Source organism: Accipiter gentilis, chromosome 10 (genome assembly GCF_929443795.1).
Source record: "Accipiter gentilis chromosome 10, bAccGen1.1, whole genome shotgun sequence".
In the NCBI taxonomy this organism is placed as follows: Eukaryota; Metazoa; Chordata; class Aves; order Accipitriformes; family Accipitridae; genus Astur; species Astur gentilis.
The window spans coordinates 3,062,347-3,083,193 of NC_064889.1; the positions used below are offsets into that span (position 1 = coordinate 3,062,347).

At 38.0% G+C, this 20,847-nt stretch overlaps 1 protein-coding gene across 8 annotated transcripts in view; it reads left to right on the plus strand.

The window, feature by feature from the left end:
- The window catches only part of NEO1 (neogenin 1), a 221,419-nt gene that overhangs the window by 60,088 nt on the left and 140,484 nt on the right, over positions 1 to 20,847 (plus strand). For all 8 annotated transcript variants that reach the window (XM_049812368.1, XM_049812369.1, XM_049812362.1 and 5 more), the window contains exon 2: positions 6,252 to 6,569. In XM_049812368.1, the coding sequence (XP_049668325.1) occupies positions 6,252 to 6,569 (318 nt within the window). The remainder of the gene's footprint in view (positions 1 to 6,251; positions 6,570 to 20,847) is intronic.

Sequence of the window (20,847 nt, forward strand, 5' to 3'; positions counted from 1 at the left end):
TGCTTTGAATGCAGTTGATGATTGTCATCAGGAAAACATCACTATTAAATAGTTTTGGTGGCAACAGTGAATTAAAGTTGAATCTATAGCACTGGTAGTAGGGCGGTCTTCTGACATGTATTGCCATGTGCTGGTTTGAGGTAATTTATATGTACTAAGTAGAACTGAGATCAGAGTGGTTTTGTCTGCAGTTATTTTCCTAAACGCCATAATTTCTGAAGAGCTTGTGTCAGGCAGTTGTTAAAGCACCCATTTAAATGATTTAAGTTTGATACTGGAACGCTTGTGTCTTTCAGAAATTAACTGGATAACAAAGGGAAGCTTCCTCCCACTTGTGCAGCTGCTTTGCATTTGCTATTCTAAGCATTTCCTCACCTGGAGCTTTGTCGAAGCTGTACCACTGCACAAAATGTGATGTAGCTAGCAGAACATATAAAAAAAATGAAAGTGGTCCTTCTGTAGGCATAGTAGCAGTGAAAAGAAGGCTAAGGGAAGTCTTGGGTTTCTTTTTTCCACTGAGGTATACAGCCCTTTGAAAATGCAGCGTTTGGAAAGAGCGATTGATGAGCTCTTTCTGTCTTACCTAGCTGCTTTCAGACTTCCTTTAGCTGCAAAGTGTTACGTTAAAACTTCCTTCTTTTGAGTTTAAAAGCCTTTTCATGGTCTTTGGGGAAGCATGCTGTAAGGAGAAGTTTAGGCAGATTCGTCTTAACTTTGTGAACTCAGTGTCATATCTAAAATGTGCTTGCTTTGGTCCTTTTTCAGTGAGAAGAGTTGCATGCTTATGGTCCTTCATCCTTCTACTGAGAGGATAAGAGGTCAGCTAGACTTGGCAAAGAACAGGCTAAAAGTACTTCATTGTTAAATATTTTCAAATCAGTTCTGTGGGATGAGTTTTATCTTGGCTGAAACAGTTTCAGAGCTGTTGGTTAACTTTGAGAACTTGAGGAGAGATGAGCTACAAGGAGGACTAGAAAAACCCAAAATAATTTAAATGGGAGGAGAGGAGGAGCTAGGAATTTATGAAAGTAGTCAGCTTGGCTTCAGTTCCTGGAAAAATTGAGGGGTGAGTGAACAAACTTTTTTCCCCCTACCTTCTTATAGAAGGTAATGTGGGTAGAAGGGTTAATTGATATGGAATCATCAAGGAAATATTTTTCAGACCATTCTAATTCCCTTAGTATTTAAAAAGTTTCATAGAAAAAAATAATTTCCCTTATTCTTTCCTCAACCACTACCATCCTGATAAACTCTTGAAAGGAAATAAGGAAACGTGGTCTTAACTGACATAGGATAGCTATGAAAAAGGATGGATAAGTGTTGAAGAAAGAAGTAAAGACAATGATCTCGAAGGCTGCTTTGTGTAGGATTTTGCACTTGTTTATTCTGAGTAAACTTCTGTTATATGTCTTTCACTCACAGCCTGGATGACAGAGTAAGCTATATTTGTTAAATTTTCACGTGACTTAAAGCTTGGAAGAGGGAGGACAAGGTTAGAGTTCAAAATCGGTAAACTTTTTGGAAGGAGGAAAAATTTGGAGGAGCCAAGCAAAAGTTAATACAGTTAGGCAGGAATAATCAGCTAGTAAAACATTAAATGGAAAAGAACGAGCCTTACGGCAGTTTCCGAGAAAAGGATCTAGGGATTACGGTAGTGAAGGCATTACAGATTGATGTAGTCGGCAGTGTTATGCTTCTGCGCTAAAACCTAATGCCTGTATGTTGGGAGTGATGAAGAAAGGAGTCGTAGAGCTTCCAAGACATGTGAAATGGCACTGTACCTCCACCTAACGCTGACCTTGTCTCTGCTGGAGCACTCCGTCGTGTTTTGGGCACAGCACTTCAAGAAGAACGTTGGCTGGTTGGAAGGGATTCTGAGAGATGATTACCAGAGCCCTACTATCTACCTAGTACTAAGTTTTCTGCCTAGTACTAAACTAGAAATGTTTAGCCTAAAGAAAAGGCTAGAGAAGGATTTATGTCCTCTAAAAATATGTAGAAGACTGTTGGGAAAGATGAACAGCCTGTTGTGCATGCCCACAGTGGCAAAAAGAAATGTGCTTAAATCACACCAATACTGCTTGATAGTCCTAATAATAGAGAGTGCGAAGCACTGGAACTGAATGGCTGTAGGAATTGCTGGGTCCCTATCACAGGTCTTCAAGGGCAGATCTGGGGTGGGGGGGAAATATCTGTTGGAATGAGCAAAATTTAACTGTTCCTGTTTCTGAGCAGGAAGATAGACTTGTCTTGATTTTATTTAAGTTTCTTGGGCTAATATTAACACAAATCAAGCCACTGATGTGTACGTACCCATGTGTGTTGTATTGTCTCCCCCCCGGCTCCCCTCCCCCCCCCGCCCCCCTAAAGATGAGTATGTGGAAGGAGGAAGGACTCCCTCCACAAAATACACCAATTCTGTCCTAAGTAATGTGGTGTCATTTAACTGAATAATCAGTAGGTTGATGGGAGTGGGAGAAATGGCTTGTTGACAGAAATAGAAGTTTATTAAGGTCTTGTATGTACAAAGCCTTTTCATCCTAAATCGAGGTTTAAATGTGGCATGAACTCAGTTGGCTTGGGGGGCGGATGCAGCCTACCAGCACTTCTCCAGAGTGCCCTAACTCTAAATTGCAAAACCTTTCTGAGACTGTGGGCTAGAAAGGTCTCAATTCTAGTTAAACTTCCTTCAAGATGGGACATAGTAATTTACCAGTCCTTTTTTTTTTTTTTTTTTTTTATCCACTGCTTGCTTTCTGTGCAGGAGCGTGGTAGTATCCTGAGTTGAAGCAGGCTGTGCTGCGTCTTCACAGGGCTCTTGGCAAGAGCTTTTCTTATATTACCTCTGAACCTGTCTGAGAATCTGCTTCCCAGTCTTCCTGAAAGTCTTGAATCCCTTCTGTGCTGCTGTTTCTTCTTGGCATGCTCTCTTGATATCCTCTGCTCTATACTCTGCAACGCTATTTCCTTGGGCACCTTGTTGCTTCCAGGATAAGAACAATCTTATCCCATCAATGGATTTGATCTGCTGCAGTCTGCATCAAAGCTAGACAAGGCAAACAAGGAGCCAGCCTCCCCTTTCCAAGGGTTTGATAGCTTTTCTTTGAAAAGCCAGGGAAGAAGGGCAGAGAAAAACAAAATTCAAGAGTGTTTGTATTTTGTTCTGGTAGGTGTCTGGATCTGTACTGGAAAAACTTACAGAAGCTTGTAAATGAGGGGGGAAAAGGTTGACAGCTTGGGTAGAATGCGTTCTCTTGCAAAACCCAGGGACAATAAAGCTGAATCTTTTAATTTTAGAAAAGACCTTTAGGTTTCTGGAGCAATGGAAGAGATGATACTGATAAACAGGTTAAAGTATTTTCATGCTGCTCATGACTCTTGTTTGTTTTCTGCCATTTGGTATATTAGAGCTGAAACTTGGTACTCTGCACACAAAGAATCAAGTACATCTGCACATAAGTGTGATTATACAAACCAAAGTAACATAAGCAGCACATTGAAATTTTGTGATTTGTTTTGGGTTTTTTGTTGTGTATATTTGGGGGTTTTTTTGGTCTTTTTCTTATCCTTAGGAAAGACGTTATCTCAAGGATTTGGATACCAACATAACAGGTCTCCAGTCTGAGACTGTTGCTGTCACTAGGGAAACTTCAGTCTTTCTGTACTTTTTTTTTTTCTCCTTATTTCCTCTTTGAATTCTTGAAGGTAGAAGAATATTTGAATGATATAACCTACAGAAGCATAATTTATCTGTTGTTTCTCTTGCACCACTCCTGTCTTATCTTCAGGTTTCTGTGAATTCTGAGTAGCAAAGACAATAGGCTTTGTGCAGGAAGGCTGGAGTCCCTCTCCAGGGGGAAGCTGAAGTCTCTTTGGAGATGAGAGACTTGCTGTGCAATTCAGTGATAGAGGGAATCATATCAATTTGTTAATTAAGGCTATTTTAGAAGGTAAATCCGATTAAAAAAAAAAAAACCCCACCCACCCCAAACCAAAAACAAAACCACAACCAAGCAATTGAAGAAGCTAAAATGCTTACAGGACAGGCTTGCCTTACAAGTAAAGGTCTCTTTCATATGTGTACTTTTTCTAAAAACACAGGCTTCATAATTATTCTGTGACTTAATGAAACAAATCTGGTTATTGAATGCAGTCTTCTTCAAGGTGGTCTTAACATACTTCAGCATTTCATTATCAACCTTACTGTGGAAGATATAGTTTTGAGAGGAGTATTTTTATGACCCTTTCTGAAGGTTTTCATATGTGTGGTAGAAGCTTCATTTTTTATTTGGCAATGCATTTTAACCCTTTTCTAACAATGCCTCTCAAGTGGTACAGATGGCCTTCGCGTTCTTAGGAGAAGTGCTTAAATGGAGAAACGACGTCTTACTGTATCATGTATTGCTTACTGCCAGATCAAGTAAACTGGTTCATGGGTATGTTTGCTACGCCAGTGTCAGATAAAAATAATGTAGTCTTGACCTGTGCAGTACAATGGAGAAGAGGTCTGTCTTCACCGCTTTATTTATTGTCTGAATGTTCATCTTAAAGACTACATGTAACTGGGAGGCAATGCTCACTCCCCCAATTTCAAGACTCTGCTGTTAAGAACTATATACAGGCTTTAAAGACCAACTTTTTTTTTCCCATGTTGGCTTTGGAGTACATGCTAACAGATAGCTTAATGATGGAAACCACTTGCACTGTTTTGGGTTGGTTTTTTTTCTTGGAAGAACTACCCCCCCCCCCCCCCCCCCCCACCCCCCCCCCCCAAAAAAAAAAAAAAAAAAAGCAATACCATGATACCAGTGACTTCTTTCTGGTCTCTCTAAACAGCCTATTGTCCTGTAGATGGCCAGTAAAAAAACCCTGTTAGCAAAACTGTAAGGCTTTTTAGTTGAAGCTACTGTTTTTGTTTCCTCAGTGGTTGTATACTGCTGTGTAAAGGGAAATTGAACTCCTTTGCCATAGCTGTTAAAGAACATCCTCATATGGTATGCTTTGAGCATGTGACTTCAAAAAGTTATTTTTACAATTTTTTAGACAGTGGCGGTCCGAGTCTGCCATTTCATGCTGAGAGTACATTAGTAGACACAGTGCTTGCAAAATAAGCTTTATTCATTAGGATTGTCATTTAGCTGTTGCATCTATGGCAAATAGTTATTTTCGAGGCCTTGCAAAAAGGCTTTGTAAGTTTGGCTGTGTGTTTGTTTTCAGCTGGCATTTTTAAGTGTTTCCTTTTGTGGCTTGCTTTCTTTATATGAAGATAGGAGGAATCCTTGCAGCTCTGGGTTGAAGTGACTTGCTTCAAAAGCCCTATTAACCTTTTAGTCTGTGTGCTTTCATTTTTGGTTTGCTGGTAGACAGATAGTAGTATTTCAATTTATATCGCCGTGATGTTTTGTACATGTATCCTACTCCCTGTCCCCAAGTGGAGGAAAGGTGGAATTTGTCAGAGTGTAGGTGGGGAGCCTGGATGTTATTTCTAAGGTTGGCTTTGTTTTAAAAACAAAGACCTTGTTTTGTCTCAACCCAACTGTATGCTGATTTGGAAAACTGTTCTTCCCTGAAATAATTTTTCTTCTTTCTGTTTTCTGTTGATAATTAAGTTAAGACAAGTCAAAGTGATATTGATACACAATATTTCTGCTTGACCAAATACACCAGAAATACAGTACTTAAAATTCACTTCTTAATGCAAAGTAGATGTTAATTATAGAATTCTTTTGGGAATACTTAAAATGCAAAAGTAATCACATTGCAAGATGCGTTAAGCTCAGAATTGGAGACTCTTTTTCTCTTGAGGCCTGAGTTATTCTTAATGTTTCTTAATCTTTGTTATACAAAACAAATTACTGCACTGTTGTGGTATGACACCCATACCACAAAAGGCCAAGCGCCTTAAGAGTACGTATTGTTTGTTATAGATGTGGTACTCAAGCACATATATTTGCATAAGTTTTGATGAGGCAGACTTCTGCCTGCAATGGATTGGTCTGGACTATTAACCATATTGATTGCCATATGAGCAGACAAATATGTTTTAGGGAAGAAAACCTCTTTGTAAATAGTCAAAGCAAAAATGCTGTCATATAGACCAAACTATTTCTAATGTGTTCAGGGAGACAATACTGCGAGTAGTGATAGCTCTTGTGCACATTACGATATTTAGAAATGAGGATGCATTTTTTGTTTTAAAAATGTAGAAGGCTAACCCAAAAATTGTGTGGTGTGTGATTTGTGTTTTACAGGATCCCTTGTGAGAACCTTCACTCCTTTTTACTTTCTGGTGGAGCCAATGGATGTTCTGTCAGTTCGCGGAGCTTCTGTTATAATGAACTGTTCAGCTTATTGTGAAACTTCTCCAAAAATTGAATGGAAAAAAGATGGGACTTTTCTAAACTTGGTGTCAGATGACCGTCGCCAGTTGCTACCAGATGGATCTTTATTAATAAACAGTGTGGTGCATTCCAAGCATAATAAACCTGATGAAGGATATTATCAATGTGTGGCAACTGTGGAAAGCTTGGGGACCATTGTCAGCAGAACAGCAAAGCTCACGGTAGCAGGTAAGTCTCTTTTTGTTGTCAAGTATAACTAACACCATGATAACGTAGGTGCATGCTTTGCCCTTGCAAAAGAAGGAAGGTGCTTTCCAAGAACGGAAAATATAGTTTCATCAGTTACCAGTGAAACTGGGACTGTGTATCTCATTTTATTATGAGTGAAACTGGGACCGTATCTCCCATTTTACTGGCTGAAAGTTGTCATATATTCTATTCATCTAAGCGGCTTCATGTGTGGGTGTTTCTCAGAAAATGCTGAAGATCAGGAAAACTGGAATGAATGGATTAAAAAAAACCCTGTCAGGTGCATGTAGTCACGATGAAGATTTACCACAGCTTAGAAGGGGAAAAAAAGAGCAGGGTTCTACTTCCTTTATGTATAAATACCCTTAAAAATAACTTTCTCTGCCTGCTTATATGTTAAGATTTATCTGCCCTCTGTCATGAAACATTTGAGAACCTTCTAAAAGCTAGCAATGTGTACGGTCCCTCAAGAACTGGAAGACTGGCAGAGAAAGCAGGAGTGCTGGGGTTTTATATTTTTCTGTTTCTTGAGTATCAGGTATGAACAAGGAGGTTTGAAAAGTAACAACCAATCAAACGCTTAAAACTTTCCTGACATATATGAGAAACCCAAGTCATAATATTAGCTTTGGTGTTTTGAGTAACCTTTAGACATGACTGGGTAACAGCTTTAGGGGATAGAAAGCAGTGAGTGAGTGAAGTTTGCTTATAAAAAATAAAGAATATGACTGGGGAAAGCGATCTATTTTCAGAATGTCATTTGCTTGTATCTCAGGGCTTGGGAGTGTCAGACTGTGTGTCTTGTAAACAGTATAACTGGAAGAGACTTATAATTACTTAGTAAGAGTGAGGCTTCAAAAACCAACCAGAGGAAAAAAAGAAAAGATAAACTAAGGCAATGTAACTAGGAAAAAAGCCCATGAAGCAATTTTCTTTTGTTTCTCTAATGATGTTTGCCAGCCTTTTTCAAACAATTTTTTTTTCTTTGCTTAATAAATGTCTCGAGGTAATGAATTCTTCCTGACTAGTGCTACAGCATCTCCCAGAGCTGCTGCTTACTGTCATTTATATTCTGATGTTGTTTCGATTAAGTTAGCTTGTAGCATTGTTGTGAAACATCAGAAGTGTCAGAAATAAAAAAATGGGGGTTTTATACCTTAAAGGAGTAACTTTCAGAGTCTCTGAATGAGAAATACATTTCTAAGTTTCTTGGCAATGAGGACAATAAAAGCAGTTCTCACACACTTCTCAGGCAATTACCACCTTCTTGCATTGCTGCTGTCGTGATTAATTTTGCTGCTTTCCACATGAGATCATTCAGCGTCTTGCTTCTGTTATCATTCTGGTCTATATGATCATTAGGTAAGGTTAATGGGGTTAAAAATGGAGGTAATCCAAAATGTCTTCAAAATTTCCAGTTCAATTTTCTCCTGTATCAGTGGAGAAGATACTAGTTTAATTGATAGTTTTTATAGTTTTAAAAAAACCAAACAACAAAAACTCAAAACAAAACCAACAAAAACCAAAACAAAACAACCCCCAAAACCTAAGCCAACGCAGTTCTGGTGAGTTTTGTTTTCAAAAAATTTTTGCTAGAAAACTGAACAAGTATAGTCTAACTGGAGCCAATATGAATGTTTGCCACACAAATGGTTGCCCCTTTGTCTCATGTTGGCCTAACGGCTGTATTAGATTTTTGATCGATTCCATACAATAAAAATTGTAATTATTTTTTTTTTGTGTTCAGAACTAGAGGAAACTGTCTTGACGCATGTTCTGCATTGCCTTATGCCATCCTGTTAAGTTGGAAACCTGCACAAGAGCATCCTCTGGCTGCAGTGTGCATAAGTTGTTCTGCTGCTCCAAAAGATTTGTCAAATGTAGAGGTGTGAAAACCTATTTACTAACTCAATTAAGTGCCAAGAGCTGTGCAAGACTGCACAGTTTAATCCTTCAGTTTTGGGGGAAGGGTAGCTTTAGTTGCTGAAGGCTTTGGAGTAAGAGATGGAATGTTTAAATTCTGTTTTAACTATATTGCTTTTCTTGATCTCATTTGAATCCCTCAGTTTTATCGGTGGGTTTTAATATTCTCCCCCCCCCCCCCCCCCCCCCTTCCTTTTAATTGGAAGCTTTCAGGCTGCGGTAAGTGTGGGGATAGTTAGCATAGTAAGATCTCTCCTTGGCCTCAAGATAACAGTGGGAGGTAGCTAATTCCCTTCTTAATTGAGCAGTGGTATGTTGAGTTCGTATGGTGTGTGTGAATGTTGTACTGCAGTGCACCTGAGCTCTTTAAAAGAGAACATTATGAAGCATAGCTTGCAATTTTTAACTGCTTCTTATTTATTAAATAACTTCATTGCCTGAAAATGACAAATTCTGGTGAGTAACATAGGCCAGGGCAATGAAAATCCAGTAAAAACGTGCCGTGTTCCACCATACATAGGAATGAATACAGATTTTGAGTTTTTAGTCTTAAACCTGCATTGTTTTTCCTAACAGCCGATGGATAATGCTGAGCAATCTACCTGTAGTGAGTCTTGCATAAAGGTTTAACAGGCTGATAAATTTTCAGAAATTCCTCGAATTATTTAAAGAACTTTTTATGTATTATAGTTTGATGGATCTAAAATTTTGGATGTTAGAAACTAAAGCTCTTTTATTGCTATGGGATGACAGATACTGATAATTCAAGGTGTTGCAAGGTGACAGAGGGACTTAGTCACCCGTTGTATGAAAAAATCAAACCAAAACACACACTCTCAATACCTGAGTGTGGACTGTTCAGACAGTGACTGAGTGTGTTATGTTACAGACCTACTTTCTTGGTTTCTTGCTTCAATTTATGTTTCTGACACAGTGCTATAAACTTGTCACGGCAGGGGAAAATTGATGATGGTGTGGATTGGCAAGTTTGTAGTGCATTTGACAGTGTGCTTTTAAAGAACCTTTTCCATATGTGATAATAGATGAGGAGCCTTTACTCTTCAGGTTTTTTGAGGTGTGAGAGTTAAGGTTTCTTACTGAGAAAGAAGAGACTCCTTACTGAGGAGTAACTGAGACTCCTATAGAAATTGATCTTTTCCTTCTTTAATCTAGTTTCTCATGTGATTTTAAAAAAACAAGTCACAGGTAATGACAAAGTATTAAATTATGGAAAATACTTGAAATCAGCACGTTTAGTCTGTAACTTGAAATTGCATGCTACTGTACCTTGATAGAAAGTATTTTACTGTTGTACCATGCTTCTAGTAGTGAATCTTTAATTTTTAGAAATTGCAAACAACAAGAAATTTGTTAATTTTCTTTAATGATCAGTAGTATCACGATACATGTATCTGTCTTTCCCGTTAAGCGTGTGCTTCCACATTGTGGTTCCTTCTAGCAAATGGAGTTTGTCGTTGCCCCTGTTGCTTCCTTCTTTGCTTCCTCCAGCTGTGCAAACGTCTCTAAATTGTATTTGTGAAATAATTAGGGTTTTTGAAAGTGGTTTTGCTTGCTTTCTTTGAAACAAGAATACGACTGCACAAACATCTGGGTAGTGGAGGTATGGTGGTCTTATAGTCCATATAATATATAGGTTTTGCCATTATTATGTTGGGTTTGACCTAGGGAAAGTCAAAGGAACTGCTTAATTTATGTAATGCCACAACAGTTTTTAATCAGTGCCTTACTACGGTATATTGGCTTTTGAAATGCAAATCTGTCTTTTGATACGTAAGTGCTAGTTAGATCTTAAGAAGGGTGAAGGGTTGGAATAGCTCTTACAAAACATGGATTAAAAAGGGGAACTGTGTCCGTAATTCATCTTGGAAAAATAAATTTGTATGCATTTTAGTAAAACGTATAATGGTACTAGCTTAAAAATATTCCCAAGATCATCTTTTTTTCCAGTCACTATTTACTACTACTTAGTTAAAGCTTTCATAAAGCTTTTATTGAGAGGACACATATGCGAAGATCTAAAAGGTCTGAAGCATGACAGTGGCACTGAGTTTCTTCATACGGATTTATCAGTTCTATGTATCCATTTAAAGACAGTTCGCTAAATTATTTATTTCACCTCTTGTCATCTTTTTTTCCCCAAGTGAATCCATCTGTTTTTCTTCCTCCTCTTCCACTTATCTTTGCATTTGGTAATACTTGGCTTTGATCTTTGTATGTAATTCGCTTGGTTGTGACGAGGTAGCTGTATTGCTGCCTCGATACTAACCTTAGGTATGTCCAAATTTCATTAATTCAGAAAGCACTTGGTGATAACTTGGGACCTTCTTTTTTCCTTCCGTCTCAATTAAATAACTTCCTTGTATTATTATTTCTTATTTAAATATTCATAGCAATTTTATATTCAAACCTTTATTTTGTAATTACTTTTAGAAAAAGTACAGGCAAATCACTTCTGTTAAGAAATATTCCTGCTGTGTAATATCAAAATATTAAATGGTTCAATAGTTAGAAAAGGCAGGTTTGTATTTAGTAAAAATGTAGTATTTCTTTTGGAACCATCTGAAAACATTGCAGGTGCAGCACCGCACAGAATGAGCATTGCTTCTTCCCGAAAAGTAATGCTGAAAACTCATGGTGAAGCTTCCAGTATTGTTTTGTGTTGAAAACAGAAACGCTGAAACCTTGACAGACTTCCCACTTTTCCGTTTACAACTAGTAATACTTGTGTGGGTTGGGGCACATCATGTACACACTTGGGAAGAAGATTTGGAGTTTAATTCTGAGTATGCTCTAGCACTTAGTGCTCTTGGCACGGTGTTCTCTGTAGTTCTCTGCTTTTCTGACCTGAATAAACCCTCCTCCTTCTGCTCATTTGTTCAGCTAATCATGCAGCTACTGGACCGCTGAAGCCTTTGGCTTCAGATCTACTGCTGGGGCATGGTGGAGGGATTGTTGCAGCTTCGTGAATAAAATTTGTCTTCACTGTTTTTCTTATCAGAACTTCATTTAAAACCTTCATAGTAATGTTTTTGCCTGTGAAATCAAGTATCTGAAGGCTAAATGTCAGAATGTGTTGACTTTGCAATTACCTGTCCCTTTGTATATGGTACAGTCGCATCCATGTGATATGCAGTACATAATCACTTTCATTCCTTTTGCTGACCGGTCTCCCTCCATGTATAGAATCAAACTCGGGGGCCAGAAAACAGGATAGGGTTTTGTGGTGAAAGAAACGCTCCATGATATTGCTCCCTCAGGTCTTGTACAGCTTGGAAGATACATAACCCCTTGGTCAGGGGATTGCAAAAAGTGAAGATGATTCCTTAGTGAGCAGGAGACTTAAGACCGGGGCGGAAAACTGCAAACTGTATTCTCTGCCGTGCTGCGTAGCGTTGCACAGAACCTCTCAATAATGAGGATGTCAAGCCCTTGAGTTGTGCTTGACCAATGCGATTTACTTGATGTCACTACAGCGGATGTAGAGAATGAACTTCACTTGAGAAATTGTTCCAGTGTTTAGCTGACTAGATTGCCTTTTTAAGGTTTATTTGCATCTTGACTATATCTAGCTTTGGGCTTCCAAATTGATGACTAGAAGAGCTGTCTACAGCAACTACTGTGGTATTTAATGTAATGTGGCTTGGAGGAATTAATTGAGTTACGAGCCAGGAGATGTTGATGTCTTATCCTGCTTCTATTGCAGGCTCATTGTATGGTCTCAAGAAGATCTCCATGCTTTGCCTTTTTCTCAATGGGATAATAAAGAATTTCTCTTCAATAAATTTAGAGTATTACTTTTTATAACCAAGACGTTGTAAATGAGTATGCTAAGAGAAAACCATGTAGAAATAAGTAATTCTGTATCCATTACAGCTTTGGGGTGATATGCAGTAGGTAAAGTTGTGGCCAAGAAATTATTATCCCGGACATTGCTTGAGCGCAGTTTGTGGGAGAGAGGAGGACCTGGATGGATGTGTTCTTGCAGTTAAAGCTAGCTCTCTGCAAGGCACGTCATCAAAGAGATGTGTCATGGTTGTGAGAACTTAATTTCTGGAATTTTATAGTATTGGCTATTTAATATCAAATCACTTCTGTATAAACAATGATGAATAAATAAGAATTTTGCTCAAGCATTAATTTGGGCTGAAATTTTATCTCTGCTTTTTGCTGTAACTACTAAGAACTGCATAGAAGTTTGTGGTTCTGGAATCGCGTGTCTTTTGCAAGTTTTGTCTAACTTTGAAGGTTACAACTGAACAGCGTTTTATTTCTTCCTGGACTCTGTGTATGTCTGTGCCATCCCTAAAGGATAAGAGAGAAGCTTAGCTCAGTGGCTGAGTGGAACAAACTATGTGCATATATCAGCTCCTCGGAGATGCACTTAGGTTGGAAATAACAGAACGCTTTTTACTCAGCATTGCATATTTCCTTTAAGAGTGAGGGGGGAAAAAAAATCTTGATCTGGTCTTCATGAATAAAGAACTTCTAGTACCTTGGAATTGGAAAAAACCTAAGAGCATAGATACTACAGTTGGAGAGTACTTAAGAGCACTTGAGCAGTAAAAGTAAGTGACATGGGTGATAAAATTTCCTTGCAAAAATACATTTTCTGTGAAAAAAGCATCTGCATTTTTCGTAAATTGGCTTAGATCAAAATGCGTTTCTTGTCAATGACAGTCAAATGGGAAAGGTGTTTTTAACAAAACTGCACTTTGTACAGTTTCTGTCAGCCGTTACTAAAAACGTGAGAGTTTAGACATGTAAGATAATAAATGTTCTACCTTGTATGTCATTCTAAATTCTTACAGTCCACAGTTGTCCAGTTAAAGTAGGAAAAAAAATCTCTGCGAGCCCTTGGACTGATCTACATTAGTACTTGGAGTGAAAGCAAAGGTCCAAATTCAGAACTATTATAAATATTTTCAGTGTAAGGTTAGGAAAAATGCATTCATAGACTTGTCATCTTTTTCTTTTTTTTTTTTTTTTTTTTTTTTTTTTTTTTTTTTTTTTAAGCAGTAATTGCATAAATTTGGGAGACGGGAACCAAAGTGATTGAAGTAATTTGTGATATGGAGCGCTTCACTTTTTGGGTGTGCAGCCTGGAAGGCTTTGCCTTTGAGAGACTGCTAGCATACCATCTATTTCCTTTCCTTCTTCCTTTCTGACAAAACCCAAACAAATGCCAAAGCAAAATGATGTTGATGTTTTACTCTGATCTTGAATGACTTGTATACCTCTCACATGGTGTTAAATGAGAGTTAGGGTACAATTTTTCTCCCAGAGTTTGTTTGAATTTAATTCTTTTTAGGGGGCATGGCAGGGGAGGACTTGGAATTGCTTATGAATGAAATAATTATTTTAAAATGAATCAGCAGAAATATCATCAAACTAAATCTGTTGTTTCATACTTGAACTGAAAGCCTTGGAGAGATCAGCAGGGTATCAACATAGTAACTTCTAGACTTAAGAGCAGAGGAAGTGTTGCTTTTGATCCAGGATGTATTCTCTCTTGGGCAGCAATCGGTCTGTCTCCCTTATTTTTGTGGTGTGCATGCCAGGAATTGCTTCCTGTAATTCCTCGAGCCTGATTTCAGGTCCTTCTCTGTCCAGTGAATTTATCGTGCTTTTTAGAGCACTGTGTTCTCTCCAGCAACTCATATGAAAGCAGTCTACCAAGTCATGATTTAGTGTCAGGCAGCTTCTGGCCACATCCACAGCAGATAGCTGTACAATTTGTCTGCAGCTGAATTGATTATTCTCATCCTGGGTGAAAGCCCACAGCAGGAGAATTTTAGACCTGCTTCTTTTTAAACTCTTAATTGATATCTAGTGATCAAGTTATAGCCTAGGTGAAGAGATTCTAATTTGCTAGTTGGATGATATTGAAACCACTGTTTCTATTTAAAAATGCAGGTTTTCTTAAGCTTTTCTGTTTAAAGTTTATTACACCGAATATCGAGTAAAATCGGAGCCTATTTTGACTAGTACTATCCCTGTCCCTAATTGCATGGGTCAGTGAGCTAGTTAAAGCTTATTTGTGCTCATTGGAGGGTTACAAATCCTCCTGTAGCTATAGGAGAGGGGGCACAAGTAGATCTGTAACACCCGTGCCTGAACTTCATGCTGTAGTAACAATTTCATGTTACTGTTCAGGAAAAAACCAAACTAGTATGTATTTTCTAGAATAGAATTAATGTGCAATGAGAGATCCCTTATTAAGCCCAGCCAGAAAATGGGGGGGGTGGGTGGGTGGGGAGGGATGATTTTGGATCCTTTCTCAGATGGATAGATGTAGGAGGAAAAACCCAAATTGGTGAAACCTCAGATGTCCATTACCAGCTATCCCGTTTACATGTAGTGGAAATCTCCCTTCTTGCTGTGATTATCTTGTTTAAGATGGTTGTGGTAGCTAATATTCTTGATTCTTAAACACACAGCAGAGAAGTGTTTAAATCCTGTGGTCATTCATTAAGTTAAGATTTATCTTAATTAGGCATTATCTTAGGTGCAACATTCCATCTCATAAACCAAAAAGATTAGGTTTTATCAGTTTACCAGCTTGCAACTTAAATTGTTAAGTCTTGTAATTAGCAATGAAAGTATCCTTTGTGCATTGGTTAATGGACAAAGTTGTCTTTATGTTCATGTACTTCGAAAAATAATATCAACTTACTCTAAGTCATAAAAAATAAAAGCTCTTTGCAGTATACATTCAAATCTTGACCTTTGGTTTTGAAAATGCGGAAGGCAATATAGTTAATCTCTAGAGAAGCATGAATTCTGTAAAAGGGAGCTTCAGTGCCAAATTTCTGAAATCACTTGGGTTTATAGTAGATGATCTGTTGATGGGTGATCCTAGATGGTGATGCTAAAGTAGAAGGTGAGAGCATATTGATGATGCATCAGCACAGCCAGACAAGAAAGTTGGATGAACTTTGTTTAGATTAGCTTTCTCATTTGTTAATATTTTCACTCAAATATGTATTTTTCCTTATTTGTTTTGCACGTCAGCACCAGCAATCCCTTTTGTAATTTTGTTTGACAAATTTTCGCATAGATTACTCGCTAAATCCCAAACTGTCAGGCAAGTGATAGTTACATATGCAGCCTGTATTCTTAACTCACTTCATTTTCTAGTGTGGGATTCAACAAGACATTTCAGCTTTAGTTAGTGTAAAAGTGAAGGGTCTCCACACTGGCATTGTTTGGATTTAACTCAACTGAATATTGCATTTTGAAAATGATAAGAACTTGTACTATCACACCTACCCAAATGAAAGATGACACAAAAGCTGTAAGGGTAAGAAGTATCATGGCAGAAATATGTGTTTGATAAATTCTTTATTTTTTTCATAATAGAAATTCAAGAGGAAGTTTAATGACACTGAAAAGGAAACAAAATGGAGGAAAATTATTTTTAATAAGGAAAATTTAAGTTATGAAACTTGCTATGGTTGATATCAGTGAGGTTAGTTCTTGGTAGCATTTTTGAAAGCATATGATATGTCTTATCATTCACAAGTACACTAGAAATAAAAATGTGAAATTATTAAAAAACCCTGCAACTCCTCCTTACTTGCATATATAACCCCCTATTTTGGGGGAGGGGGCATGGGGAAATGTCTCTAGATAATTTATAGGTTTCTGTAAAGGTGTTGCTCTTCCTCCTTTAATAGCTTCTAAAGTAAAATTCCTGGATTAGCTGCACCATCACTCTGCTCTTTTGTGACTGTTCTCAAATTGAACACATTAAAAATAAAGCAAAGAAAGGCTTCATGATGGAGAGACCTTTAAAAAACTCTCTCTGATACGATGAGCTTAATTGCTAGCAACTGTCCATGATTCAAGGGTCAGTGCTGTGATAATCCACACCTTAGCTGTTTTTCTCCAGATCCCTTTGAGTGACCTACAGTTTTATCGAATAATTTGCTAGTTATAGTCCTTTTAGTTTTTCTCCTCCATTCTGCCATGTATCCTTATTGTCTCTAGACATCTTTTTCAGCTAGATGTTTGTATCTGTAGAAGTTCTTTCTTCTTTGTATTTATGTCTCCTGTTATGTCAGTCTTCAAGTACTCTATTTTTGAGGGGTTTCGTTGCTATTTATAGATTCTGAGTATTTCTCCGGGAAATTGTTTGGTTTATTTCCTATCTCTAAATGTCTGTTGTCAGGTACCAGCTGTCTTTGTCACTGTCTGTAGAGTTGCCTGTAAAAGTTTTTCTGATCTTTCCTTTCTTCCAGTTTCTTGATAAATTTATCATGACAGTCCTTTCTGTGCATTAATCTTCTTTGAATAGCTTGTTCACATGAGCTTTCGTAATTCATAGCCTCGCCTGGATCTAAAATTATTTAACCTGTCAAGCTCTTTTCTTTCACCAGAATACTCGGATCTTACTCTTCTTTTGTTATGGCTATTGATTTTGTTTTAGAAAGAGTAATTGTGAGCCTGTACTTTTTTTTTAAGGCAGTGTATTGATCAAGACCTGAGGTTTCTTAAATGATGGGGCAATCTGCATACCTTATCTAAAGGTCTTCTCTTGAAATCCCAGAGTGCTTTCTTCATTGTCCTCACTATTAGAATGATCTTCAACAGTACCAGCTAAATTATTCCATAGTTTGCACATGCTCAGTTCATTTTTTGTGGTATTAGAAATGTCTACTTACCATGTTTCCGAGTGTCTGTACAGATCAAATTCATTGTGGCTGCTGCAGCTTTTCCTGCTGCCTTGAACTGCTGCTATTGATGCTGGAGCTTTTGTGTTCTTTGGCCCCTTAATTGCAAGTCCTGTCTCTGATTTTAATGGGGCTATTATTTCACCTACTCCATTAGCCGAATTATATTTTCTGTATTCCTGTGCCGTTTTGTGCAGCACTTTCTGAGCCTGACCTTCTGCTGTGCCACGGACTGACATCCCCCACCTTGCCTCCCATTACCTTTCTTGTAGTTTATGGTTGTCATCAATGACCTCTATTTTTGAAGATCTTCCTTGAATCACGTTTCTTGTTCCCATTTTATTCCTGGAATAATTTATTGATCCTTTCTTGATATCACCGGACTAGAGTTTGGATTTGTTTGTTTAGCCTTGGTCTATTCTCTAGTCTTGTTGTTCTTCAACCATATTCAATATCTTAGCAAAGATCAGTTCTTAATTTCTGGTCTCTCTTGTTTCCTCCAAAAGGTCTGATCTACTTCCATTAAGGAAGGCTGGATTAACTTCTTGCTTAGCATTTCTTCCTTCTACATTATTAGGGTTTTTTAAAAATATGCTTGAATCTTACTACGTTAGGGTTTTCCATAAGTGCTTCACTCCTAACTTGAGCAGCTATACACATCCAGTTATCTTCATTAAAAATTCTGCCAGGATGTGTTCTGCAGTTGCAGAGCAACTGTCTTTCATTTTGAAGTTACCAGGTGCCAGGCATTCATCCTGTCTCATAGCCAGTCTTACTCATTCATGAAATTCCTCTACCGCTTCTCTTGGAGCTGGTCAGGCTGTGAGCCTGGATCATCACTACAGACTTGGGATGTCGGAGAACATAGCAAGCATACATTCAGCTGTTTAATTTTATTATTTTATTTTTCTTTCTGGTTAGGAGCCCATACCCCGGTTGTTACAATATCAGGATGTATACATCATGTCTGCTCTTTATTTCTTGGTCTGAGTACTTCGTTATTCCTGCGACTTCTGTCAAAAGTAGCGTTTGGCAAAGTTGGCATCATAGAGTTATTTCTAGATGTTTGACTTCTCTCTTACTCAGTATTGTGCTGTCAGTCACAAGTCTAGTGGTTTCACCAGGATTATCTTGCTGACTTTTGTCTCATTTCTTTTCATCAAGCTTTTGAGAGAGAAGTTCACGTGGGATTATTGTGTCCTGGTTAAGGTGTAAAGAGTTGTTCCAGGCTAAGCAAGGTTTCTTAACGGTCAGGATCTCTCTATTTGTTTCTGTTGATGGACTGAGTTCAGCAGGTACTCTGAGCTTTCTGTGGCCTGGTTCAGAATCAGAATTGACCTCTAATACAGTTCAGAATCAGAATTGATCTCTAATACTCTCTCAGATTTGATCACATCAATTTGTAAGTTTGTTTTTTTTCTGACATCTACATGACTGTGTTCTTATGCTGCTGTATTTTGGTTTGAGCTTTCAGGATATTAGGCTTTGCAAAGTCTACCACTGGTTTGTAAAGGACAACTCTATAAACATTTTTTGTTTAAAATAAATCCTAAGAGAAACGTTTTTGACAGGTAAAACTTAAGAATAGTCTGATGTGCTTTACTAGTCCAAACACCCTCTTAAATTTGTGCGTGTGTGGTTGCTTAGTTTTGTTTTTAGTTTGTGGTTCTGTGGCAAAGCTCAGATCCAAGTTTGAGAGGGGATGATGGCAACCTCAGATTGGTGTAATCTAATCTGGTGCTCCAGGGCATGATCAATTTTCCTCTAACTTTCCCTGTAAGAAGCTTGTTTTGACAGGTGTAATTCTGTTCTTCTTTGCGCAGTATTTTGTGCAGTATTTTGCTGTATCTCTCCATAGTTTTCTGTATAGCTTCCCCATAGCGTAGTGTCATCGTATAATTGAGCTTGGAAGGGACTTCAGGAGATCTCGTGTTCAGTTGCCAGTTCAAAACAGCTCTGGGGTCATACCAGGTTACTCTGTGTGTGTAATTATATGCATATAGGTACTTATGTCAATGTGCTTGTTACTGATGTGCACAATGACATCCTTTCCCTTTCCCCATTTCTTAATTCTGATCAAGGGACAGCTTTTTAAATCAGTATATGCCATGTTAATTATGTTACCAACTGTGTTTAACAAAGTTAGGAGTCTGATTACGTACTGAAATTTCGCATTCCTGTTGTGTATTTCACATACTTCCTGTTGTAGTTTAGCCAACAAGGACATTTGGTAGGTTTTCCTCTCTTCATGTTATAATCCTTCTAAGAATACTCTTATCTCCCCTGACCAGTTGTCTCCTCCCCAGATTTTAGGCCAGGTTGCATTCTCTCCTGTCTAGCTTTCCTAAGCAAGGGGGGGGAATACATGATAGTTGGTGTTTCTTCATTGTAAAAGGGATTAGAAGCATCTGGCCTTATCTTAATTCAGGTGATGCTGGACTTCTGTTCTCCGTGAATGTTTTGTAATTCTGAAGCCTAATCTATTTGCTAGTGAGATTCATGAAATATGTCTTATTAACAAAATTGTATTTTAAAACATGTTTCACACTTCTGCCACTCAGACAAATGATGCTGAATAATGTTCAAGCAAAGGAGAAGAAAAAGATCTGTGATAATTTAATGAAGTGTCCACAGATGGCTGGACTTATTAATTTTTAACAGGGTTCGGGTGAGAAGCTGATGCGCTAACAAAACATGCGGCATCTTTAAGATCCGCTGCTTCACTGAAGGATAACAGATGTTGTAGCTATTTTAACAATAGGGTATCATGTTTCTATACCCCTTTACCTACTTGCATTGCTAAAATCTTCACGCTTCCCAAGAGGCTATTTTAATGAAGTAGTAATAGAGTTATGGATTTGTCATAAGTTCAAATTCGATTAGGGAAGCAAGAATAGGGGAAAAAATTAAAGTGTCTTAAAATTATCAGCAGTTTGTGTAATCATTCACAGTCTCTTATGTTTGAACAGAACAGTTTAATGCAGAAGGATTGTAAGGTGAAAGCTATAGGGTGGCAATGTCTGTAGGTGATACTACTAAAGTTAGTTTAGACTTGGGTAAGTTACGAGAAACTTGTGTAAGAGTAACATTGGGCAACAGAGGATTTTCATAGCTGGTATACAGGAGGTAGTAGGTTTGGAAACACTGTCAGCTGCTCCAGTGTTTAACTTTTTCCATACTGCAATAGAAATAATCAGGGCAAAAAAACCAGGGAAAACATTTGCTGAGCACGAGATGCCACAAAAAAGGCCTGAAACTAGCTTTGGGAAGCAGTTAATTGCATAAGCATGTAATGTGTGTGTGTGTTTAGAGCTGTTTAGTGCTTATACAAAGTATTATATTAAATTCCAGTCTGTGCAGTAGGGGTAGAGGAGACTCAGGCACATGACAAAAATACTCACAAAGACTTGATCTGTCAGGCTTGTGACCATGTAGTAAAGGTATGCAACCCTGCAATAGGCAGGGAAAAAGTGAATTCCTGTGCAGTCTTGGGTTGCCCTAGAGATGAGGAAGTTATTCTCTTTTCTTATTTCTCTGTTGCATTCTTGATTTGGCAAGATTGGTGCCGAAAGGTTAGTAGGATTCTAAAGAGGATTAAATGTGTGTATGGTAATAGCATCCATGTTAAATAAAATTGAGCA